General features: G+C 38.5%; 1 protein-coding gene, 1 long non-coding RNA gene and 1 other non-coding gene across 11 annotated transcripts in view; 2 read left to right on the plus strand and 1 right to left on the minus strand.

The window, feature by feature from the left end:
• Nucleotides 1-18,726, plus strand: part of LOC111247891 (uncharacterized) — a 26,791-nt gene extending 8,065 nt beyond the window's left edge. The window contains exons 3-5 of one of the 2 annotated variants that reach the window (XR_002672308.2): nt 2,768-2,825; nt 4,952-5,193; nt 5,350-5,753. This is a non-coding gene — a long non-coding RNA (uncharacterized LOC111247891). Of the gene's footprint in view, nt 1-2,767; nt 2,826-4,951; nt 5,194-5,349; nt 5,754-18,336 lie in introns of those variants that run through there. The other variant, XR_015324011.1, reaches the window with a different exon arrangement.
• Nucleotides 5,732-16,768, minus strand: LOC111247890 (uncharacterized). Of its 8 annotated transcripts, none has more exons than XM_022799412.2 (5): nt 16,064-16,767; nt 14,809-15,566; nt 13,107-13,179; nt 7,268-7,372; nt 5,732-6,148 (listed from the first exon to the last, which is right to left on the minus strand). In XM_022799412.2, exons 2-5 carry the CDS (start codon nt 15,361-15,363, stop codon nt 6,111-6,113), a joined length of 771 nt encoding a protein of 256 aa, XP_022655147.1. In that variant the 5' UTR covers nt 15,364-15,566; nt 16,064-16,767; the 3' UTR covers nt 5,732-6,110. The 8 variants fall into 8 exon arrangements, with proteins under 8 accessions (XP_022655147.1, XP_086840078.1, XP_022655146.1 ...); XM_086983952.1 differs by lacking the exon at nt 5,732-6,148 and adding an exon at nt 8,059-8,138 and having other exon boundaries at nt 7,266-7,372; nt 16,064-16,768; XM_022799411.2 differs by lacking the exons at nt 5,732-6,148; nt 7,268-7,372 and adding exons at nt 10,233-11,458; nt 11,852-12,143 and having other exon boundaries at nt 14,809-15,297; nt 16,064-16,750.
• Nucleotides 18,727-22,485: 3,759 nt separating the features above from the next.
• Nucleotides 22,486-22,558, plus strand: TRNAR-ACG (transfer RNA arginine (anticodon ACG)). The gene has a single exon. It is a non-coding gene; the product is annotated as a tRNA-Arg (tRNA).
• The last annotated feature ends 4,348 nt before the right edge of the window (nt 22,559-26,906 follow it).

Consider the following 26,906-nt stretch of genomic DNA (forward strand, 5'->3'; position numbering starts at 1 on the left):
AAATTTAAAGTTATTTAAAAATGTAAAGCAAACGACAGAACGTCTAATAAAAAGGAGCTAAGTCGAACGCTAAAATTGTCAGACGACCTGTGTCAAACCCAGCTCAAATACGTGTCTATGGGAAGTACATACTATAGTAAAAGTACCAACCATCTATTCAATAGTAAGATCACATATATCATGTCTGAAAACGCATCGTTTTTAGCGTATTGAACTTGCTAGGCATAAATTCATAACGAAATTAGGCTGTAACGCGGAACTGATAAAGGCCAAAGGTGGCCTGTTATGGGATGCAATCGATTTTGTTTGCATAGGAGAATATTAATGTTATCATAGATTCACATCGATCGAGCCTGGAAACCTCTTTAGCAAAAGTTCAGTCGACTGTAGAAAATGGAGGTAGTTGCTATGATCTTCCCCACACAGGCTAAAAAAAGGTACAATAACTAACGAAGAATGCCAGCAAGCTATAAGGCTTAATCTAAATTGTAATTCTCACGTATATTAAAATAACGAACGAAATCAAATGTATAAAAATCGGACAAATCTAGCAAAGTTGCAATTTATAATCGCGGTCCCTTCCTTTTAAACGCGCGCCTTTTCCAAGATGACCCGTTTTAAATTACTGTCCCGCCAACTTACCTAAGTAAGCGTTTTCGCCCATACGATCAGGATCGTCTGCACAGGTAGCCTCTATAATGCCATAACTAGGTATCTCCAAAAAGGTATCGCTGGTGTAACCCCCTTAAATGCATCAAATTTACGTCCATCCCATTGTATTTGTATGTTTGTATATATATGTGCCAACAAAGTATGGCAATAGTATAGATATGCATAGATCAATTAATCGGGAAACACCTGCATAAACTCGTTTGACAATATTTATTGACACAGCGTAAGTTTTTACTGCAATCTCGACCGCATTGTTCTTCAGTGATTTGGTACTGATACCGATGGGTCGCCGATTATCCAACATCTACAAATATTAAACGATACGGATTATCGCGAACAATAATGCTAATGGAAACCCATTTCGTCAGAGTTATAAAAACAAAAAAAAGTGACACGCAGAAGATCAGAGAAGGAAGCACGGTACGATCGAATGTGCCAAAAATTTACTGCCAACTCACAGAATATCTGACTAGTATACCAACGTACGCGAAAATCTGCGAGATCAACAATAGAAATGATTGCTAAACAATTGTTTCAGGTGATACTGTTAGTGGCGGAATCAGATAGACACTAAGGCTGGTACGTCGGCCTAATACTATCATCCTTGAGTCCAATTTGGTACGATACCAACGAGAGCTTTTTCATTAGCCTAATCTATCTTCTAGTGGCGGAGTTGGGCACTCTGTGGATGACACCTGGTCTAGTCTGGGCCATCGACGACGTCCTGAACCGAAACTGCTTACTCCAAAAACGTAGTACTTTTTCTTGTCTAATCTCGGTGGGAAGACTGCAACGAAACCTGTACTTTACAAATTAATATCATCGTGCGCGCCAGGCTTACTAGGGACATTTATGTAGATTGGATTGCAGCAATGAAGTTTCAGTAAAGAAAGGCTGATCTGTGTGCCAAGTCATGGTAAATAAACCAAAGAAATCCTAGCGCTTTTAATTACCATATCACTGTGATTGGTGATAGTTGAGAACCGGCTTGATGAGTAAGTGCCAGATTAATTTCTAAGGATAAGTTAAAATTTTAAATAAAGATTTCGTTTTCGACATATAGTCGCTAATTATTGTTAACTAACCAAGGTTAAATAATCTATATGAACAATAATTGCTCAGTCCGCATATTGTGGTTGATCTTAGCTATGCAAGCTTTTGCATGAGCGATAATTTTTAGTAGTTCTTGCTATCGTACTTAAGTATATGTGTATGTTGAACCAAGTTCGACATACACGTTAGCTTTCGAAGGATGAAACGTGATTGCCTAACACCTAGAGACGACAATCCGAACATGCTGTAGAAAAAATTAGAATCGATAGCGTTCAAGGTACTCTTCGTATGTATCTATCAATACGATATCGATTTTTTGCGCGTGAAATTTGCGTTATCTATCTATTCATAGAAATCGTCTCCTAACTCGAGATCGATAAAGCAAATTACTAGCGGTAGCTGGCGCCGGCAATTTGGCCGAAGATCGAAAGCGACACCATCCACACCGACATAGAAAAAAAATTATCCGTGTCCAAATTTGACCATTTTTTTCTTGTAAATAAAGCCGCGGAAACTGAGTTAAATATTTGAAAGTTCGACAACGCTAGAAGAACTATGACTGTTATGAAAGCTAGGATACCGACCTGTTTCTAATAGACTTACGTAGATGTTAACGCAGTATTTGGATACATACGTAATAATCGGAAGCATTGCAGTCACTTTCGAAATTGTTCCACGTAAACCATGCTAATTTTTTAATTACATTTTCTTTCTTCTGTGACGCCGCGCCTCTTAGGGGGCGTTCGCGTTGTTTCACAACTCTGGCCCTTAGCGGTACAACAGGCTGGTTTAACGGATTTAGGATACAGAAAATGTCAGTGTAAACAGATAGCAATTTTTATTAGAGGCTTTAGATTGGTGCCGCATTACTTGGAACGTATAATTTTCACACGATCAGATTTGTAGCGGCATAAATCCCAATTTATTGTAGCGAAAAATTAGGCGATTAGAATTTATTAATTGCGATTAGATAGTGTATGATAGGTGACGTAAAACCTCTATGGAATAACTCTCACGATAGATTTTACTTCTTTGATTTTAGGCCAATCCTGGAGACTTGCAAAGCCTCACAACGTTCAGCTATGGAGCTCGTTTGGAAGGTGAGAGACATGTAAAATTCGTCTCGAGGCCACTCTAAATAAATAGCGCTCTTTTGGCGAGCTAGAACGTATACCAGTGATTTGGTCTTTCGGTTTAACACGCACCCATTAATTATTGAACAAACGCGGTGTCTTCCACTAAGATTAGCCCTGCTGGTACGAAGCCTACCCAGGAGTTTAATATGAAAATGAAAAAACTGAAATTTCATATACCACGTAGAAAAATACCAGTCAGAAATAGCGTTGATTAGGCATTCTTAATACAAACAAGTCATCTAGTACATAATTTGAATCTGATAACAGCACTTGAGAAAATAAAACATCAGCGTCTCGTCATTTCTGCAGAAAAAAGCTCTAAGATCGAGTTCATACACCAAACAATCACTTGTCAATATGACAATGGCACAATCGTACCGAACGTGTGCTTAAAAAAAAAAAGCCGAAGCTTCACAAATACGTTTCCCCCATTAATCAACTTCTTCTTGCGGGGCTACGTCGGGATAGCGTTCGGTGATTTCAAACGCAACAGGTTGTTATCAACACATAAGCAGACGACCAATGCCTCGTTAATTACCAAGGTAACCCACTGAAGGTCTTTTTCTCTTATTCAGTTCCCGTCAGCTAGCAGCTGCGTCATAGAGTAGAAACACCTTAAACGCCTCGAAATCGCACTCAGACTTCGCAAATACAGACATCTTGCCATACAGAGATAGCTGTGTGGCAAACAAACCACGGTACACGAGTATAACGTATTCAATCGACTCCTTTCTCGTATTTGCCTTAAATACTATGTAATGGATGTTTATCGAGGTCGACGTGCATCGCACGATAAACAAGTGAGCATTCAAATATTACGCACTATCTTTGTTTGGGGAGCTTACGCCTAAATGCGACCTGATATTGTCATGGCAACCGTTCCGCTTCCTCAATGATGACGAGGTTACCTGCGACAGCGAGCACAGGAAACGAATATTTAATGTACGTCCTAAGCTAGGCTGAGAATCTTCTCATCTTAGTTAAGAATCTTCTCTCATTTCAATGACTGAAACAAATCGCATGGAAATGAATGATAATGCAGCTTCGACACAATCAGAACTATAAACATCACTGATTTGTTGCTACCCAAACAAATCACCGAAGGTGCAATCCAGCCTACCAGAAATCAGATATTCTGCACGCTGAATCTCGTGTTGATCGGTATAACTCTCGACGATAATTCATGATCTCATAAAATCTCTTCTCAGTCTTCTATCTCAACCCAGTCATATCCAGTGGCTTTGAGTGTCCAACTTAGCTTTACTGTATCTGTATGGACGCCTTGTTGTTTTGTTGCCTTTACATAGAAAAAATAAGCCAACTTGATTAAACTTAACCATTTGTATTGTCTATCGGTGGATGCGTGCAGAAACGTTTGCTAGCATTGTTTATATTACAAATGCCTTATGCAAAGTTTAGCCGACAAAAACTAGGTAAGTAAGTGGTCCTCTAATGCCGCAGATTACCTGTAGCTAACATACGCGCATTTGAGGTTTACGCATATAGGTAAAACACCACAATTATAAAACCACCGATATCGAACCTGATATAATATTTTAGGCTAAATTTGCAATGGAGAAAAAAATCAACGGAAAAGCCATCTCATCACTGCGAATTTGAGATTTAAGACGAGCATTTTCAATTAAGCACTATCTTGTGTCCGATCGCTCGTCGGCATTGCAAAGCGCACTATCGAAAATAGACCACTCACTAATAAACACAAATGTTTTTTGAAGAGTGAAGATCTTCATTGTGACTGCAGCCAAATGTGTTTCATCCGAACTGTTCGAAAGAGGATATCGTCGATACCTCATAAACACTACAATCGAATCCTTTAGGACTGAGTGCAAGTCCAATGTAGTATTGAAAACGCACAAAAAGTGGGTGTGACTAGACGCTAGACGTATCCAAAGGCTGGCAGAGTCGATGGCGAGACATTAGATATTGCTTGACAATGAGCGAATGCCGCCGGCACACTCGCATACAATTGGTGGCGATCATGTTGGAGCCCCACGGCCAGATTATCGGGTTCAGAATAAGTACGTATGATGCACGTATGATTAACTGCTTTGTATTCGTTCACTCAACAGATTCATAGGCGTGCACATGGTGAACGACCATGGCCTACATGAATTAATGGCTCCGGAAGAATAAACGAATAATCCTATTGTGTCGTGAGCGTTGTCGTACGAATTTCGGATGCGAACGTTTTTACGTCGACGCAATTTGCATTAAGAAGGACAGCGACGTTAAACACAAAAACAGGAATAGCGCCAGTGTTCCTACGACGCACTTACAGCTAATTTTAAAGCAAAATTTATATTTAAACATTGTAAGTGTACAGGCCTCTACCTTCATTCTAAGCTTGTCCCATGTTTCTTACCGCATGCGTCTAGAAGTGACGCAAGATAATTCGAGCTCGTGCTCTAGTTTTCAAGTTATGTTTGTCCTCTGACTGACTTTGCTTTATCGTAAATGAATCTTTCAGTTCAGTGTTCGGTACTACGTACGGTACTGCATCTAGGTCACCTAAAATGCGCCTAACTTAAATAAGTAAATAGACCTGGACACCGCACCATCGCAAGAACGGCTTCACAACAACTGATCGGAGAATGTGAATCGGAGAAAGATTTTGCTCCTACAATCGCGGCCTTAATCGCAAGGTTTACTGCTCGAGCCCGTCCAAACGAACTTGCTACGCTCATATCAGACACAATATAGAAACAGTTTTTACTTATATCAGCGTAACCGAAAGTATTAGGTAGAACCTAAGTAATCTTCATCTATTTTTGGTGTTTCTTTTCCCTATAATTCCGTTACTATTTGTTTACTCTATATTATATCACCCGTAGCAACAATGATACACCAAATCACTTCTTTCATGTTAGTTTATTGCTTGCGAGGGGCTGATTCAAGTGACGACTGGCCTTGTCGGCAAAGAAAATTGACTAGGCCTAATAACTGGCTTACGCAACAGGGACGCAATAATAGGTATCCAGATTGACTTTACTGATGGGCGCCTGGCCGCCATCGCGACCCACGACGCGCTATAGAGTAACATATTTATGTTTGTATAAAATATGTTTTATTGGCAAAATCTGAGCGTGAAATGTCCCACTGATCCCGGCTTGGGGGTCTCTTTATACTCCACTACTCCGAAAGCCTCAAGATGCGCGCGCCTCTGCATGTATTTGTCTGGTCAATAACTAACACAACGCTTTCTAGTTCACCGTTGAAAAACACGCTCATCTAGAGTGACTGCTTTATCCATTCTCTTAAAATTTCACCTGCAATAAATTGTAAACTCATTATTAAAGTAGAAGTATTTAACTCCCTAAAATACAGATCAACAATTTAATTATCTCATTCAATATCTATTTGGAAGATAGATTAAGGTGGCATAATAAGGACCAATACTATGGACCTATACTTCACGATTAAAAATACAACTAACCTAATATTCTAATGATATAAATATACGGAAAAGTTGGCTTAAACAGCTCATTAATATAACTAATATTATTTTAATATTTTTAAGGTTTTTCAACTTCTTTTTAGAGCAAAAAAGTTCCAATTCCCTTTCATGAACCGCTCGTCTAACAGTATGATTCCGTAGCCAAGCGTTTTACTCACTTAAACAATGGATGGAACCCAGCCTCCTTGTAGCAATAGTAACAATATCTAAGCCATTAAAAAGGATACAGGTATTTTATTATTAAAAATTATCGCTTGTGTGGCTTACCGGATGCGCTGGCTCTTCTACTGCCGTCATACATTTGAGTAGTCTTCCAAGACAGAAATCATCTGAACGTTTTTATAATTTGATTTCTGATTTGTCCGGAAAAATCTGTTAATAGATAAATTGTCGATATTCTCTTCAACTAATCGAATGAATTAGTTAAATAGAATTATCCGGATTAATCTAGGCAAACACCCTATAGGGTCTGGCCGTTTTTAGAAAGCGCTTCGACGCAAAAGCAAAATACATTGTAATGAATAAAGTAGAAACGGGGCCAAAAAAATTGAAAGCAGCGATCCGGTAACACCTAGGAGATGACTGTGAAGTACATTTTCACAGCGTACCCTTATCGCTCAAGACGCTAAGAAGACAACCATATGAATGCTACTTGAGTTGACAAATACATATTGCCAAAATCGGATGACATATTCGCGAGAACAAATTATGGTTTTAGATATGCCTGTTACGTACCTTATGCCAATCGCTTTGGCGGTAAATATGACCAGCTAAGAACAAAATTGTGCTGTATCAGGGTAAGAGGATACGAGTGTCAACATGAATTTTATTGCCAAACGATCGTTCAATAACTAGCACAATATCAGCTTGAGGACCTTCTAATTGTGCCATGCAGAATGTTCGGCATAGTTCCTGGTTTTGTTGAACTTACTTATGGTGATTTTGTGCCTGCAGATATGGCATTTGTTCGCGGGAAACGTTTTGTCGAAAACGAAGATTTCCGCCTCTTGCTCACAGCATACAGTAACCGAGATTTCTAGAAGAAAAAAAAAAAAGCTCTTTTAACAACAGCTGCTATGGCCGCTAATAAAGCGGATCATTCTGATGACTTCATGCCATTGATTCATTCAGAATCCGTGGTGAAATGCTTAACCACAGCTGTAAGATCTCTATCGTACGATACATACGCGACGGGCTACACGCTATAAGATGGCGGACGGGCAGTATCAACTCAAGAAAGGAAGTAGTACACTGCGTCCATTATTATTGGAAAATCCTACCAATCCAATATTCGAGAAGAACCTCAGTTAAGTTACTACACAGTCTGATCGCGACCATTTATGTAGCTACACACCGGAGAATTGTAATTCGCGTTTTCTATAACAGACAGTAAAACATAGCAATAAGAATAGTAGGAATAAGAATACATAGAACCTAATTGTGAAACCCTGCGAAAGTACTCTATATTATGCTGATATTATAATGATGGCAATATGCGCATCATGTAACGACGTCCAATTGAACAGGACAGACGTTGCCGCTAAAACAGCGGCAGATCAGGGCAACGAAATGCTGTTCCATATGTACAGTGATTTATCCGCTCTATTTCTACATCGGGGGGTTGGCAAAAAGGAAATATTTTCTATATAAATAAGCATTTATTAAGATTCTATAGCATGACCCCAGGTTGCTCTAGGCATTTCCGAATTGCAACAAACTTACCATTATAGTTTTGTTTTTCAGTCAGCCGATAGTAGCAGATATGTCGGTCGTTAAGCTGACTGTGTGACGCCCTTCTTTCGCTTTTGAGATTTTTCGTTGCGTACAATTCCGATCATCATCATCACCACAGTCGAGAATGGTTAACAAATATAAGACCATTTTTGACAGAATTCAAAGTGTATGAATACACCAGGTAATTTTACCCATCACGAGTAGAAATCAGAGCGGTTATGTAAGCTAAAACGCAACCAAATGGACCCGTTGAAAACGAAAATCAATTATCCTAATGTCCTCCTCTATCCCGTGACACAATTTCTTTATTAACAACAATTCCCCATTCTTTGGCCCATATAATCCCAATAGGTGGGTTTCGCCCTATTTTACAATAAAAAAAAACACATCACTGACCGTTTTATATGCGGATTTCGAAAATCAAAATATACACAATCGGAGGCGTCCCCATATTTTACCATCAGTAATCTTCTTTCTCTAATAGCTGCGTGACAATACGGTGTTTGGCCGGATGCTAAACTGCACCGTATAGATTGGGCTTCGGTTACTGGCATCGTTGTGAGGAGTTTACAAGCGCCCACGGAAAGACTGGATATTAGCTAAACTGATGGCTTTTGTCACCACAACCGTGGACGAGAATATGCTATGGTGGCCTGAAACTGGCTAACAACTGCGCTGTTCTCAAACGATATCGAAGGACTAGAGAGGGACTTTGCAGACTTCATTCTAGCTTTTTTTTTTTTTTTTTTTTTTGAGGACAACGCCCGAAACTCCCTCAGGTGTCTCTAGGCTTGTTTGCTGGTTTTTATAAAAGATGGCGCTCGATCGTCGCGACAACGTCGTTAATTATATGCAAGTGAGTCGCTAAGAGCCGACGAACGATGGGGTAGGTTGCACACTGAGTAGTATCCTCGGGCGATGGACATATGGCAGCAAAACTGTTATCTATATTATAGGCTTTGTCCACATTATCGGTTGACGGTCTTTCATCTAGTTTTTCCAATAGAAGTAAAACTATTTTTAACCTTCCGGCGCCGATGAACATATTTGTGAATACCAAATTGATTTCGGCTATGAGCGATGCATTCTTATCTAATGATCTTTTCCTTAGCCAGCATTTTCGTATAATAATAATAATAATCGTAATAAAAAATCGTTGCGATCTGTTGTAGGCTAATGGATGAAATACTCCATATAAGCATTAACCTTTCCCTCACTATCTAAGCTTTCTAAAGGAATAAGAAAGGACTTCCCTAAAATTTGAGCAATATAGCTCCAGAACAGTGATAGAAATAGGACTTAATTGTTTTACCCCGTTATAGCTCGACGAACATTCGATAGAATGTGGTGGAAAAATCGTCTACCTGTCGCAGGTACCTCTCCAGTATTCATAATTTGGTCAAAAATAATCCACTAACCCCCAAACTGTACCCAAGTTTTGGCCCACGCCTAGTTTAAAAATCCTCTAGTTTAAATGATTTTTTGGCAAAAACGTCAAGCTCAAATTTTTCTTCTACATTTACCCTTTACATCCTTCTACATTACAAATATATGTAGGTTGTCTTTCTCTGCTGTTCCCAACAAACCAAAAAAATATCTCCGCAAAAAGCTTTTTGGAAAGCCTGAATTTTTTTGCACTATGCAATATATATAAAATACCGGAAAGTTCTTGTAGTATTTTGACAAGTAACCGCGAGAAACGAAAATATGAACTTCTACTCGGTGTCTACAAAGGAAGTCTTAATTTTAGACGAATAGGAAACATATCCATCCTTACAATTATTATCGAACGTTTCGGCCCAGGACCTCATTTTATGGCACGCTTATTATGTGCAACGTAGGAGTCAAACGCATGGCTCAACGGTACGGTGTCACGTTCTTTCTTCCGTTCCCATATTGGATTATGGGCTCAATACTTGATCAGTTTTTCCTCAAGGATATCAAGACGCACTCGCCGTCTATGCTACAACTTATTTGCCCGTTGCCAAAACTCCATTCTAGTACTGGCGCGTCGCTGGATGCCAGGGTTTTCCTATATACCCGCCGTTGTAGCAGGCCATGCTCATATTACAAACAAAATCGCATACGCTCTATGATCCGGCTCAATGGACCCTAATGCTTTCATTAGCTGTTATGTACCGCTTACGTATCACACATTTCGATAAACGTACTGCCAATTTATTGGTTACCAGTTTGCAATGCATTTTTATTCGGGCAACAATTAAAATTTGTTAGCAGTTATTTCCCATAGTGCCTTTTTATACGTTGACTGCGCGATATTGCGGTCGATGTAAATCGAAACGCACAACTATACCAACAAATTTTATCCTTATGAAAATATACCCAAATTGGGTCTTGATCGCGTTTGCCCTAATAGTCTCCGCAAGAACGTAATTCCGCATTAGGTATCCGTGCAATTCCTGTATCAATAAGATATATATCTCTCCGATGAATTAATAATAGAAAATTTTCGACTGAAATACCTTCAAGTCTCCTGCTTGGCCAAAACTTCATCTATCAAATACATATAGCATCCAGCCAAATCTATGTAACTTGACCGTACTTTTTCATTACAACTGTTATCCGAGGCGTAGCCTATGCGTCCGATACTTATAGGCCAGAGAGACACCGAAAGCTAAATTCTATTATGTCTGACCCAGCATTTGTTATTGTAAGGTAGTAAATCTTTTTCTTTGTAAACCTCGGCAAAAACGTTCACTTTAGAGAACTAAATTATATATTGGTTTTAATACGTAATCACCATGTAGTGGGGGCGGGCGATGAGCTTACACTTCGCAAAAAAAGCTTCCTCGCACCGAGGCAAAAGCTACTTCGCACATAACTTTGGGAAGACAAACATTCACTGTATAATGTTGTAATCTTACATCTTGTAATAGAAAAACATGTACAAAAAAAAGTTATATAAAACCTCACGATTACCATTATGACTCTTAAAACCTTCCAATTTTGTTTTGCGTTCTATTGTTTGAGCTGTGTTATACTAATCATACACATACAATATAACCATATTGCTCACTCGATTGCCACGAGCCAGTTGTAATCAATAAGCTAAATTACTCTATTTAAATCGATACTAGTTAAAATATGGGTTCTTATACTGGCTGGCAACGGGCGGCGACGATACCGGTCTTCATGCATCCATCAACCACCTCCCGATTTATAGAGGTCGTCTGTATTATGCGTTTTCGTTATTGTTGTAATTTTTTTGCTGTCAAATACAAAGAGGCGGAACTGTCAAAGTTGCGCCGAATGAGCTACGTCAATTGGGCCTCCCTGTTGCCGCCGGTGAAGGACCAACTTATCGGCCGCTATGGAGTGTGAATTGTATGATGCATGCTGTGGACAACCGTGGTCGCAACGTCGATTCCTGAATAAATGAATGAATACCAAACGATTAAAACATGGCTCACAAATTTTGACGATTGGGCATTATACAGTTGCTCTAATGCGTGAATAGTAATAGTCCTTTAGCTGGCCAACTAAACGCGCCTCGATAAGAAGCCAAATCAGTCAATGACGGAGAGACAGCTCACTTAGTCATGTTTTTCAGATTTTTACCTAGAAATTTTGCAGAAATTAGGTTGACATAATAATAAATAAGACATACTGTGGTAAACGAAAACGAAAAAAAAAAATAATTGCAGATAACATCAAAAGCAACCGTTCTTCATTTGTATACAAAAGAGTAACAGCCTTGGACTATTGTAGTTTTGAATTAACGTGATATATCGGTAGTATCCGTTACGTAGTTGATCTATACCTTCATGTATGATCCTAAACTAGGGAGGGATTGGGCCTTTGATACGCTGGCTTCGCGAATCGTAGTCACGTGTTATTCAAATAGCCCGTAGCAAGCGAGTATGCCGCAAATGCGAGAAATACGAAGCCCCCCGCGATCGTGAGGGCGGCAACTGGAATGAATTTGTCCAAGACTTGTCCAGCTAACGCTGCAATAAGCGTGCATACAGCATGCGCCAATAAGGCACCGACGAAAACGCCGTATGTGAGCTTTGTAGCAGAAAGCCCAATGGTCGCTATTTGAGATCGGTCACCTGCTCGTGCAGGATCGGAGCGAGAAAGAAAATGTTAGTGCACTAGGACTTGATATACCTCCCAGTTGCAGTGAGGTCCGAAAAGGCCAATACGAGCACAAAGGATACTACGATACAGCACAACCCTATTTCATTCAGTATTGACATTTTGCGTAACACGTTTGGGAAGGAAAAGAGTTGTCAATTCAAAATGTTGAGGGAGGGCAAATGTAGTCCGTTTTCCATGGATTGGCAACACTGAATTGGACGAGAATGCATCACTATCATGGACGGTTCCCGCAGCTCTATCCCTTGAGCTGACAGATTTACTATTGGCTTAATTGACTAGTTATAGTTATTAGTCTTTCTGTATGATGCACCTAAAATATACGCCACTGGATGACATAAGTATCAGTACATACGTAACTAACTTTGATGCAGGTTCTGCATCGATCACATCGCTACTTCCTACTACTACTACCTCTAGAAAATGCTCCAATTTGTGTTCTTGAGGAAACTTTATATACCGGTAGCCTCGTCAAATTTCTACACAGTTCAGTACAAATACTACAGTTCTGACACAGCAAAGCTTATGTTATTTGTTATATATTTGGTATATTATCTATAAATGGCAGAACTGTTGATGCTATAACAGTGGTCCCGACAAGCTGTGAATCCAGATCAATAGGCTACTGACGTTTGCCCAAAATGTGACAATGTCTCCCCCTCGTACAACCCCTGAGCTTCTGCACTTAGAAATCTGTTCACAAGATGAACTGCTGAATCACGCACTCCTCAATACGTTACATCACCTACTTCGTTTCTTTTAACAAGATACAGATAATACAGCATTGTTTTATTAGTTACCTCGTGTGCAAGTGCATATTTTCATTTATGGTATCGAGAGGCTTCAGTATGGGTAACTCGGAATTCCTATATATTATTACCGGTTTCAAGGGAATATTCTTTATTTCCGTGACTTACCCCATTCTGCAAATAGGACTAAGATGAAAGTTTTCGCAAACGGAGATTTATACCACGGAGGCGAACCTGTGTCCTGAAACGATTAGATTCCCGGTAAGTGTGCTTATCAGAGTACAAGCAAGATTAATAATTAAAGTGCTTTACCATACACTTCGAAGGGAAATACAAATGTCGAATGTTTTGTATGATATATTTTATTGTTCAAAGGTTTCCTCCCACACATTGAACATAAAGATCCAATTATCACGAACTTAAACTGCGTTTTCAACAACAAAAAAAAGCAAGCATATTTCGAAAGTGGTGACAACTTAAGGACAGCACCTGGACTAGCGCAGAATTACGTATGGCCTGAGTAGCTGTTGACTTGTGTAATAGAAAATGAGCATAAAGACGACAAGCTAAGCTAAGCTAAGAAACCGGAACTCACAAAACTTGCTGGTCCGCACGTACATTATCATGCCACCTAAAGCTAGGTAAGGCAAAAGCCTCTGGACAGTAACAGATGTAAATCTGTGAGAGATATGCAAATTATTGCAATAGAGAGCGTATTTAATTGTACAACACAAAACAGATAAGCACCATTTCTTATTTCCATATTACATATATTGCATTTGCCACACCGTCAATATATGTCTCGACCGTAATAGCTACAACCATGACTTGTTGTCATTTGACTAGTATCAGAATCCCCTATACTATGCCTAGTCGATTGTGTTCCAATACTATTACAAACGTGCACAGCTAAATCCGCTCTTTATTTCAATCATTTGCCTATCTCCGGCTACTTTATCCCAAACGTGACGTAAAAACGTCCCAACAATTAAGAGACTTTCCAACCATCCAGTGATCGAAAACTTCGCTTAAGAAGAAGCTACAGTGAAGACCACACGTCTAAACAACACAAAAGAGCTCACCAATGCAAATGGTTCCCACATAGATAAATTGGCAGTCTCTCGCTCGAGATCTTATCTGTACATATAGCTTATGTATGAATAGTAGGTTATCGGAAAATAGATCTGTCATAGCTCTAAACTTCAACGCACCAGAGAGTGTTGAGTAGGTGGTGCGCATAACAAGTTCGCATTTCTACTATCTTTTAAGCTGAGATCTGCGAATCTCAGCACTAGTTACTGGACTTTTTGCGCCTAAAAATGTTCTTCGTGAATTTCGTAAACAGCCTCAAAAGCTCTGTCGTCAATATAAAATCAGCTCTCTCCTCCCACTCCCTCATGTGTGAAGCTGCTAATTTTACTTCGCCTATCAACAGTTGGAATTTTTCGTCCGGTACCGCCATCCAGCATTGCTTCAGGCGATTGGCACCTTATACAAATTAAAGCCAGCACTCCGAAGTAACAGGGAGTGATACTTTGGGTAGCCACAATAGAAAAGCGCAGGTCATATTAGTCATTCACAATGGCATATTCTTACAGCTCATAACTCTGAAGGAAATGCTGCATGCAGGTAACAAACGTTCCTCCTTGATTGCATATTCTTGGAACTAGCTCGAAGTAAAACAACTTTCAGAGTAGTTGCATAATAGGTAGTCAGAATAAGTAGTAGGCATGATAACTTCACAAAATGAGCCGATAGCAGGAGAAAGTAATTAGGATACGAAAAGAAATGTCCTGGTTAGAAGTGTCCGGTCAATCGACACTAATCACTGCTATTTATTTACTATTGCGCCAAGCTAGGGAATACTGACCTGTTTCATATCGCCCTCTTCTGATTCAGAGTCGTTTCCTCTGCATTTCATCACTCCCTCATAGAGCATGTGTAGACCGAATAAAATAAACAGGCAAATCGACGAATAGTGTACAATGTAAGTGGGAACAAATTGTATTGCATACCCAAGTCCTGTAGCGGTTAGTGTCATAAGAGCCAATGCTGCCATAGCTCCCCAGTAAATGACACATCGAGAGTGACGTGCTGCGAGGATTGCCGTAATGAAGAACGTTTTGTCGCCCAACTCGGATAAAACAGTCATCACTAGTGATGAACCAAAAGCGTCAGCGAACGCGGAAACTTTCGAAATTCGGTGCGTTTGGTTTCCCAAGGCGCGCATCGAATGTATGGCAGACAACTTTTTTTTAATAGAAGGCCATACTTTGTTGGCACTTCCATTGGTTGTTCTGTATTGTTGTGTGATCTTAGTGCCATTCTCAGAAGTACTGTCGGTTGATATCACCAACGACTGGCAAGAAAACGAAAAGGCCATCACTAGAACAGGCAAAGTCACGTACTTCGTGCGAATGATCATAGTTTTCTGTTGGCCGGCCACAAGTCATCTTAAAGAGTTCCACCCCTTATTTTATCGTTATTGAGTAGGTCCTTTCTCCTGTTAGCCATTGGGGTTACGTTATATTTTGCTAATAGGTAGAGTTCAGTCTTTAAGACAGGAACGTTCTTCGTGTCGATTTCTCATACCTTACACATGTCGTTTTGTGCACAGTTACTCACGAACTAGAAACGTCAATTGGCTAGTTAACCCAAAAGCAAAAGTTTTATACAAAAGTAATTCATGAACACAGTCATCGCATTATTTACAGAATTTTAATGGGAAGCGTGTCACCTCTACCAGTAAGACGGCACTGGCGAGAAGAGTAACACAAATTTACGAATCGTTCTAGGGTGCTATAATGTGCCCGAATACATTATAGAACTAACCACTACTATATTCCACGAGGCACTTTTTTTTTGTACTGACTACGGCGCTTTGCACGTGTGAGATTATGACGCATGATTCAGCTGTAGAACCGCTTCGAAGTAACGTTCTAAACTCGGCGTAAGGTGACCTATCCTAACTACGTGCTCTCAAAGGACTTTATCGAAAACCTATTGATTTTTTAAAAATCAATTTCTATATCCTACATCAAAAAATACACATATCAAAAAAGATCTCTATATCCTAAGTAGGTACGTAACTTCTAGAATATGTTGTACTGCTAGATAGATCGTACCTGAACTCGATATTTACATTTTGTAGAATTTCCCCGCATGGTGTCTACGACGGCAGTTTTACTTGAACATGGCTCCTTGGATCACGTTTGACAAACATAAATTCTATTACACCCTTGCTTCGTTTGCGTAAACTGGCCTCAAGATACTTAGCTTTCAAGCTCGTAACGGATCCTAATTTGTGGGGTGTTAGCGGTGATAATTTTTAGCAAAGAGATTGTTGTGGTAAGTACAGGCACACGGTAGATCACTTGCTTTTTCCTGTTGTTTGCACGTAATCCAAAGCGATTGGAGAACAATTCTTTATACAATAACTTGTTGAAGGAAAATACACATGTTCAGGGAATAGTAGTCGTGGCAGCTGAAGCTCTCTTGGTCTACCACTAATAGAAAAATAAATACTCGACAGACATGAAAAGGCGGTATTCCCTAGAGGAATTAGAATGTCTAGATTCGTTTTGACAGCCTTTAGGAGCAGTGCTTCGCCCCGCGTTTTTACAAAGGCTTACTCTGTTTCTCTTCGTTATTTTAACTACACAGCCCCCTACTTACGCTTTTTCAAGTGAACTTAAATCACGTGTAAATAGTTTGCTGAGTTAATCGGTCTATAACTAATTACCAGCCCTTTCGTGTGGATGATAATAACTTTCGAATGATCACTGTGACATGTGGAAAACTACAGATATCATATTAGCCTGCCGACATAGAAATTTCATCCCATATCTAAGCATAAAAACAGTTGCCTTTGCGAACTTCTCTCAGGCTCTTTGTCATTTTTAGTCTTTTAGATTTTTCGAACCTCTGGCCTATATTATATTAGATTGGGCGCAGTCACTAGAGTAATCATTAGAAGGTCGGCGAGTATAAAAATCATTTCTTGAAAGCAATTTATGCCTCGAAATGAACGGAGTTTACATTCAATAAATATGTCATAAGTTAATCCAGCTTTCCCCTGCGTACGTACGAAATATGTCATCAAAATATCTGTTGTATTCAGATACAGCTTATAGATTACCGATATTAATATCCTTTCATTTTGTCTCGAACCTTGTACTTTCTATTAAGATTAAGTTCAAGCTAAGTGAACTTTGTTCGTTCAGCTAAGTGTTATTTAAATTTCAGCTGGTGGTTTGCTATTTTTTTAATAATTATAAAGCTGAACATTTTAAATACAAGTGGAAAAAGTAGTAGTAGTGTGAAATGCTATAATAATCAGTGCATTCCATTTGTTGGAACTTATTCTATCACATTAAAATGAAAGAGCTGTACCATGAGTATTACCAAATTCTGAATGACTACTATTCTTGAGACAAGAAAACTCAATTGAAAAGAGGGTCATCTAATTTGAAAATTGCATTGATTGCCAAGTACGGGATCTTAGTTCTTCGGATCAAACTAAAGGAGCTGATCGTAGAGGAGAAAGTAAAAAAGGATTTACTGAGTTCGTACACAGTGAAGCCGGCACTTACGACTAGTACTAGGCCTGCGCGCAACAACTTGAAACCTTCTAACAAACCTGTTAACCATCACTTTGGCGTTCATTAAGAATATTGGAGAAGTATCCAGTCTTCGAGAGATTCAAACATGTAGAACATTTACGCAAAAACAAAGGTCAAAATGGGCCGAAATAAATCTTTCGTACGCATCAGCTTCAGCTTGGACTAACGGCAGGTGGACAAAAGTGGACAAAGGTTATCGGCATAATATAACACAATGCCCGGTGCATGGTTTTAACGCCGTATTCGCGAAACGCAAGAAAACCTCAAACCCAGAAGAAATGGTATTTGCTCTGACTTTGTAAAGCAAGCTGTTCTAGATCTCATTCCAGCCAGTGTAGCTTAATGAAGTCGGCTAACCAGCTTACAAACACTAGAACCTAGGCAGTTAAATGTACTCATACATGCCCACAATATCATATCTTATAATATCTATCTATAATATCTATCAGTATAATGTAAGCTTGTAGTGCGTGTATTCACAGAAGCCGTGTGGCCGTTATACTCATATCCAAAGGCTTTAATTATTTTATATTAGTTTGAAAAGGCTAGGATTGGATATGCTGTCAAAAAGGACAGTAGTTTCCTCTCAGTTAAAAAAGCACTTACACATATACAGGAAGGGGCCTAAACTAATATACGTCCCATTGCACACATAAGAAATAAATCGTTTCTATACAAATGACATCCGAAATTCGCTTTAATAAATATAAGCTGAAGTAAACATATGCTAAAATATGATAGAGAGCATCTATTTAACGAACACCTTCGTTTTTTAGGTGTTTTTCCTATATAGAGCTGCTACACTACAGACAGTGTGGAACTCTCACTGTGGACAAGCTTCTCGTTATAGCAAAGAAGAAGCATCGTGTACCCCTGATCCCTGTTAGGATATTGCCCGTTTGAAGCTTGCAATACCTATATTCGTTGGCAGTATACACCTGGAGTGCCGCGCATAAAAAGAAGATTGTTTATCCCAAAAAGCGGTGTCTTTTTGTTGAATCTAAAAATTTAGAATGGTTAGTCAGTAAGCTCTCACGATGGCCTTCTTCGATTGGTGTGAACGCCGTAAAAATTTTGAAACATATTTCGGTCAAAAGTGGTTTTTGTCATTAAAAAAAATTATAAATTGATTCACAATGAATCTTAATGAAGGCTGAAATTAATAAATAGTCTTGGTTTTCAATCGAAAAGCTACTGAACCTCCTTAGAGAACATCGCATGCACTGTCTTTTTGCCTGCGTTAGCGCTAAAGCATATGAAACACTACCCGGCGCCTAGGCTTATAAGGCTAACAGAGTAAATGGCCAGCCTCATTTTCTTTTCTAAGAAAAACCAAGCATCAATTAATGGAAATAAGCTTACCTGCATACAAAGGACACGTACACGGATGAGCGATTTACACGTCGTCTGCAAAATCTGGCCTTTATCCTTAATTAGCAGTTTGTTAAAGACTCAAGGAAGCAAACTGTTTTGATTTTCCATAGCCTACTAATCAAGACAATCTGAGTTCCCATATATATATATATATATATATATATATATATATATATATATGTCAATATGAACGCTAGATGTCTCAAAAAGGGTGAAAAACAAAATGAGATTTGAAAGACAAAAAATCATCAGGCGTGTGGTGTTCTACATTAATCGGGTGCTAATGTCATGAGAACTAAATAATAACGGCCTACAAACATGACAAGGGTTACGACATAATATACCAACTGCCAGCCGTATTTTTAATGCTTACCTTTTTCTCCAACATTTTTTAAACCGTCATGACGAGATTGGTTTGCTTTACCTACCACTATGGTATTACTGTAATATCCCAATTTAATAATAGGTTGGTTGCTACATACGTGATAAATAATTACTGTCTTCACAATAGCATGTAGAGTCGAATTTACAGTAATTGGCAACCTAATGATATTTACTACAACGGTTCTTTACTGGCACAAAGCTTGTCGTCGCCCTCAACGCATGTGCTTAATTATTGATAAAGGCTGCCAGAAGATATCTTTGTCTGTCGCTCCTTCGTTATAGTTTGATGCAAAATATACGTCTTCGCGGCAAACTCTGATGCATAAAAGCACAACTTGATCATTTACTAAGCGTTTAGTGTGGATGAAATAATGAAAAATAGGCAGAGCCTGGTAGCTGAAGGATACCAACTCGGACTTTCGTCCTGAAAGATCCGATGCAACCACTTCTATGCAACTGTTTTCGGAATGCGACATTGCAAGACCGCTTTCTCGACGGATATGATATCGACGATGTGTGCTGTACGTTTTTGTGATAAAATACCGACTAGCGGAGAAACCGTAGATGGTAAACCGTAGACAATGGTAAGTATGCAAAATCATCACCTAAATAAGTGTAATATACAGATAAGTTCTGACCAAATAAGTTATCATGCCAAATAAGTAAAAATGCTTCTACGAAAGTTTTTTTCAACCATTTTTAAGAGATATCTAGTATGTCATCGTTTCTTCAATCAATCCTACTTCTCCCTGAAATATATTCCAACTATCTATCTAATTATGGCGTTGCATTTATCTGATATCTCACTGTTGAAAAATTAATTAAGAACCTTCGATAGGTTGTTTCGGAGATTTAGCAGTAATCATATTGAATTTCCTTGTCGAACATTAATCCGTTTGTTATTTGAGTGTGTATTTTATTACCCTACTACCACAATATTGTGTATAACAAAATATCTGCCGCAGTTACTTTGCCAATACTAATTTGCTATTCGTCTAAAATTAACGCAGGGATACCGTATGTATATTTAGAATACGACATATGTCGAAATCATTTCTTTTCACTAAAAAACTTCCCAGCAAGATTGGGAAGTAATACTGACTACGTATATGAGACGTATCTGCGTAGTTATTGGACAGGTATTGGAATCAGCCAGTATCGCAGGTAAAAAAAAACTCAATATGCTTAAATTATGTTGCACAGTTAGGTACCGCCTGAATTATACTGTAGGTTCTATTAATGCTAATAATGAAAGCATTTTACTTCTTCGAACAGGATTAAAAAGCGCTAGCACGTACTCTTGTTTATTTCGTAAATTGTCACGATACAATCTTTTAGAGTAGCTCCTCTCTGACCTTTCGCAAACCAAATAAATTTTACTCTTGTATTTTAAATATCCCGCTCTAATTTCTCTATAAATAAATACCTTCCCCTAATAAAGAGCTCTCACCTGCCTATTTGTATATCTCACCTTGCTAGTAGTCGCACAACTCTAACATACTGAGTACATACTATTGATTCAGTTATCCGCGCTGCCTACTTGTCTTCTTGTGGGATTCAGATCGCAGGTATTAGTCCATTGTCAGCCTAGGAGAGACTTTCAGAGGTCACTTTCATTCTATTCGGAGCAGGCTCAATAGCTTTGACCCCTCTCAATCAATTGGCGACGTTTTTAACTCCAAAATCAGCCCTACGCGGAAATTTGTTTGCGCAACCTCCTCCCCATCTAGTTCTTAAGCGGATCGTTTTGCAACTGACGTCGATTGAACCTGCGATAGGAGGCCGCGGGACTCGGTGCCCCTATTTTGTTCATGCTGAGCGTCCTTGGCTTTTATACGCAGTCACTACTAAACACACTATTCATTGAAGCCCTGGTGCGTTTCGTAGGGGCTAAATTATATTTCTACATGTTTTCTGAGTGTCGCATTATTGACCGATATCGCTCGATACTCTCCACAATTCGGTGCAAACTCTAACGAGGAGGTAAAGCTATGCAGAATAACACATTGTTAATCTCTACAATAAACTCGCATCTAGAGAAGGCACCAAAACTATGGTTTTGTAAAAAGGTGGTACCGCAAAATCGAAGAGCTTTTAATAATTTTACACTATACGATTTATTATATGTATGATATAGGATATTGCATCTCAGCTTATCACTCCTATGTGCCTCAATACATATGTATATAATATTATATGAATTAACGCGATCATTTGTTGCCAGCCAACCAGGTAGCGCGTTTTGTGCATTGCGCTGGTTTCTGGGTCTCTATGCTAACAAGCTAAGATGGACGCTCTTAGACTATGCAGGAGTTGGTGACAGAACCAGAGAACATTCATGAGATGGTTGCCGCACACTCTCTTAGTTTCTCCTTCCTCTAAATATTGTATTGCAGTATGCTTTGCAGTGACAGTCACCACTGTATACTTTTCTGACGTTTTTATGGTTAACATTTAAATACGAAAATTTAAACTACAGTTATTGTAGTTACTCATGTCCACTGCTGTATATGCTCCGTGGAGCATACTTGAAAAGTAGAGAATACTTCTGCTATACTCTAAAAAGCGCACAGTACTTAACCTGTATTAGAAGAGTGTTATTACTAGTAAATCGACCAGTAAGCAATTTAGAGTTTCTGTAAAATGCACGTATCATTCTACTGCTGATTTTCAGGTAGGCAATTTATCACGGATATTGTGAAATTTGTTTAAGTAATTCCAACCTAAGTATAAATGATTGGCTAATTGAAACTTGTATTGAAACGCGGGATGCTGAACATACGATATTCCTGAATACACCTGAGTTTTCTGGCAAAAACGCGTATGTCATCACAGTCCTATTTAGCAAATGATAAAAGTTAATGCTTTTCATGGTTCTCATGAAGTTTAAATCAGCTCAAAATATTAATAAAATATTGTCCATTGAGAAAAATGAATTGGCCTCACCTTGAATTTTCTTAGCTGACTCTTGTATATAAAATAGGAAACATATTCAGCTAATTCTTTGAAATTTCACGTAAATTCCTTCCAATAGGTGACTCTAAAAGGTATAATAACGAAATAACCTAATTGGCACTAAAGAGAACATCCTTAGCTGTTATGATTGAGTTTCCAGTAGCAGGAATAAATGATTCTATTTCTGTGTGTATGTGAGCGCAAAGACTCGTGGGTCCGTGGCGCAATGGATAACGCGTCTGACTACGGATCAGAAGATTCCAGGTTCGAATCCTGGCGGACTCGTCCTCGTGACGCATTTTTAGTTCCCTTAACGTAAGGGGTTTGTAAAATGAGGTTCAGGTCGGGGATGGAGTTCTGATGTTAGACCGCTCGCTTAGCACGCGAGAAGTACGCATATCCACCCTTTGGCCCGCAATTTTTAGGTTAAGTAATTTTTAATGGATCTTTTAATTTAATGCTTACTGTGTAGCCAAAGGATTTTATAACTATAAAAAGACGAAAACTTCAGTTGAATAGACGGATAACCCCCAGATACAGTCAATGGATACATTATCCTAAAAATGGCCATGATTGAGACGACGAATATTTTTACGGAGGAAAAGCATATTTGCAAAACAAGAGTTCATAAAGACAATTTATACGTAGATATGAATCTTCCAGCGCCCAGGATATGGCTGCGATGCCCGCAGCTCCCGAGAAACCTCGTTGAACAATTAAAAATTAATAATCGCAACTTTAAGTTTATCGCTTTTGACGGGGTTTCAGTACTATGAAAAGTGTACATTATCATGGCTTTTGTTCCAGCGTTACGTAAATTTAAAAACCTGTAAAACAGATAGTGGAGTCGAGTTTCGGATCAGCACACTACACTCTCAAGTAAAATTAAAGAGTCGTTAAACTGTACCCCGGGTTGCATGCCCTAAGTTGCAAAATATGTATAAAACTGATATTATCAGGATCTTTGTTTCAAGTTTGATTTCACGTTATTTGTTCCCATAAAGCTACAGCTGATTACTTTTTATTTTATACCTCGAAATGATCTTGGATAAAATGATTTCGAGGTATATAACGATGTGCCTTCTAAAGAAGTCTTTTCAAGCATATAAATTCAATAATCGTATTAAGTTTAGCGGCATACACACTTTATCGAATATATTATATTCATTACTGCAAGATGTATTTTATTCTGTAAATCGAATGACTCAGTGGATACAATGGAGACCATTTTTTGTGTATGTTCAAACTCGAACGAAATGATATTCACCACATTTTTTTTACAATACAAGCATAAATTAGACTATTTTCGAATCGCTTGAGCGCATGTGATGAAAAGTGGCTCATATACAACAAAAATGTACAAATAAAAAAATGTACTTTACAGTGTACAGGACAGGCTGGCGTCAAAAAATGTGATGATGAAACGCACTGTACATTATAGCTGCTACCACCTGGCAAATTGACTAATTCGGATCTTTACTGTCAACAACTAACAGGATTATTACAAACAATTGAAAAAAATAGACCGGGATTAATGAAGAGAAGGATATCCCTCACCAGGACAATGCCAGACCACATACATCTATGACTACCTGACAAAAACTGAGAGAACTCGGATGAGATTTTCGAAGCATCCGCCGTACAGCCCGGCTTTTGCACCATCAGATTATTATCTAGTGCAATTCTTGTAGGGCATTTTCAATAGTATTCACATAATTTTAAAGCAGGGATGCAAAAATCGCTTTTTACAGTGTTTTGCTCAGAAACCACAGAACTGCTACAGTGTTGAATTTACGGTATTATTAGAAAAACGGGCCGAAGGTCATAAATCAAAATGGGGCACGCTTAATTAGGAATATTATTTTAAAATGTAAAAACATATTTGCTTCAAATTTGGTCTTACAGTCAATACCTTTTTGACAATGCACTATAAGAATTTTGCTGCGGTATTCTCATGAAATCTCTTTTTAAAAAACGTGCACTACTTTTAAAAACAAGTTAGTTAGGCGATACTATCCCTATGTTAATCGAAATATAACGCAACTTTGGAGATATGATACTACATAATGATCCATGCGCAATCAGTAAAATATAAAAATTATGCTTTTACATTGCACTACACTACGTTTTGTTGCCAACTATAATTGTCTTTTATGAAGTACTAAATATGTCAGGTCCATACTGTTATACAGACCTGCTAATAATCGTAGGTTATGAGAATGGAAGCATTAGGATTTACGGTACAACGATAAAAATAAAAAATTGAACTCGTCATTATCATTGTTTATTAAACAAGTGCAAAGGAAGACGGAAAGCACGTAGGAAGGGATCTAGTAGATATGATCTTAAATGATCTAGAAAATTCAGACTTATCCAGGTCTACAGACGTTTTTTTAGAAGAAGTTTTAATGGTTACGTTCCTTGGGTATCATAACTGGCGTAAAATCAACGCTCTTTGCAGTTAATGGAGGAGCGACCCAATTTAGCGATCAAAACCAAATTTCTGTGCACCTTAACATATGGAATCTATACAAAGAAGCTGTGATTTAAGGTGTGTTCTGTCAGGTACAAAAGAAATTCTGGAGAAAGTTAGCACATAAAGTAGTCAATAGAATTTACCAGAAAATGACTGGAGAAATGGCTACGTCGGTTTTACGAAATCGGAGTCTGTCAAACAAAAAAACAACATGCCATATGAGTATTTTTTAAACTGCATTTTTTCTCATTGGTTCTCACTACAATTACCATCAAATAATCGTCAACGATTGTGTTTCTGTCAAGTGGCTTAATTAGCCAACTGGAATGTAACATCAAAGGAAAAATGTTATTTTTAATTAATAAGATCACGATTGGCTTCACGAAGAAATTGTCGTTGAAGTTGCTTAGTTTGAAAAACCTTTAAGAAGCGTTTCAACTAGTAATTACCATAGGCTAAAGGTAGCAAAGGTCGCACAAATCTCATTGCCCTTTCATACCATTTCATTTCATTCCAAGTTTTACCATTGATTCGAGTTCTAAACACAGTAAAGCAAGCATAGACACGCTGTGCACAATTGCTATAAGTAGTGATTTCGAAAGTAGTCGCAGTTTCTAATGAGGGAGGCTATTGAGAAACTAACATTAGAAGCAAATACTAGAGATAATTAGGTTAGAGAAAGAAAATGTCCAGACTACTCTAATTAGTCTTTTCTGTAGAAATGTACTTCCAAATTTTAGTATGTGGCCGTTTCCAATTAAAACCCTTAAACTTCACTCATAGTAAGACCGCTTTGGTGAAAAGACTTCAAGGATGAAGTAGATGAAAAGACTGCCGTGCTAAGAATGCGGTTATAGCATACGGCCTGTCAGGTATGAAATGTACATTAGTTGTTGCAGGTACAAGAAGAATCTGTATTGTATAATTCAAGATGACTTAAACAGCCAGCATTGAACATTGTGAACCTTGATTCGGACTAGCGTACGTACAGTTTTTTCCTAGCTTCATAACTACTAAAGATCATAAAATGCAACCTGTTAAACAGGTCGTTCAGGGAACACGATTCAAGTATTCTATCCATTTTGTTCGATGTTGGCCATCCATTACTAAATATACCTGCTTCACCAATGCCCCAAAGGTTCTTAAAGCATAATGAAATTAGTACATCCATCGTCGTGAAGTTACTGTTATCAAAATACGGAACGCTGCTTGCAGTCTCACACGGAACGGCCACAAAGAATTGCCGGGCTAAATAAGTCTAATGACAACATGACAGCAGTTCTGGCACTGTATAACTACTCATTGAATTGTTTTGTGTAAAGCTTTGCCATCTCAGTAATTACCTTACTAAAGCAAGGGCAACATAGATAAGTCAGGACAAACGTCTAAGAGAGAGATCGCCTGTACTAGCGGAATTTTGTGCTGCTACCCCACCGAATTATCATGTTTTTACAAATGTCGCTCACAAATGTCATTTTACTCCGTTTGTCACTCCGTTTGGAGCTCTCAGGAATTAATCGTCACGGTAAAAATCCTCAAGTAACCTAAGCAGCTACTTATTTAGCTATGTAAGCAGTTAAGAAAGACCCATATAACTTTGTAAGGTCTAACTGCTCATGATGTCTTCTGCAGCAAAACATATGTAATGCTATTTCTTATCACCCATACCATCAGCTTTAATAGCTAATTTACAACTTGAAGGCTTCCTAAATAACTAATTAACTTAGCGCCTATCGAACTGACCAATAAGGACACTGTTTTAAGCTGATTTCCTTAAGATCTTTTTATCCTTACGCACGTTCGTTCTTTCATTTTATTGAAGATATATAGTTGGCCTTTTTGTGGCATTGCAGTTTCGTCATAGTGAAAGACGGGTGAATGATTTACCCACAAATGCTATCCGACAGATCTTACTCGCCAAATTAAATTTTTGTTTTTCTCGTAATCAGCGAAATCTCTAAAGCTCAGTCTCCCTATTTTTTAAAATGCGAATCGAAAAGCCGATCGTTCACGGGCCCTTACATTTTTGGTATTTATTTTTTAACTGAAAATTTTTTATTAAAATGCGCATGCACATGTTGGATAGCAATAACTATAGTGGCTAACGTATCTATTCCTTCACGGAAACATTTTTCGCTGGAGCTTTAGCCTTCGGTT

The sequence above is a fragment of the Varroa destructor genome, unplaced genomic scaffold (assembly GCF_002443255.2).
Source record: "Varroa destructor unplaced genomic scaffold, Vdes_3.0 BEIS01000003.1, whole genome shotgun sequence".
NCBI lineage: Eukaryota > Metazoa > Arthropoda > Arachnida > Mesostigmata > Varroidae > Varroa > Varroa destructor.

Coding starts and splice junctions, on each gene's coding strand:
- LOC111247890 (XM_022799409.2), bottom strand. CDS start 15,363: ATGATCATTCGCACGAAGTACGTGACTTTGCCTGTTCTAGTGATGGCC. Junction 13,180..14,808: donor AAGAGGGCGATATGAAACAG/GTCAGTATTCCC, acceptor TAATCGTTTCAG/GACACAGGTTCGCCTCCGTG. Junction 12,144..13,106: donor AGTCCTATTTGCAGAATGGG/GTAAGTCACGGA, acceptor CTGCACGAGCAG/GTGACCGATCTCAAATAGCG.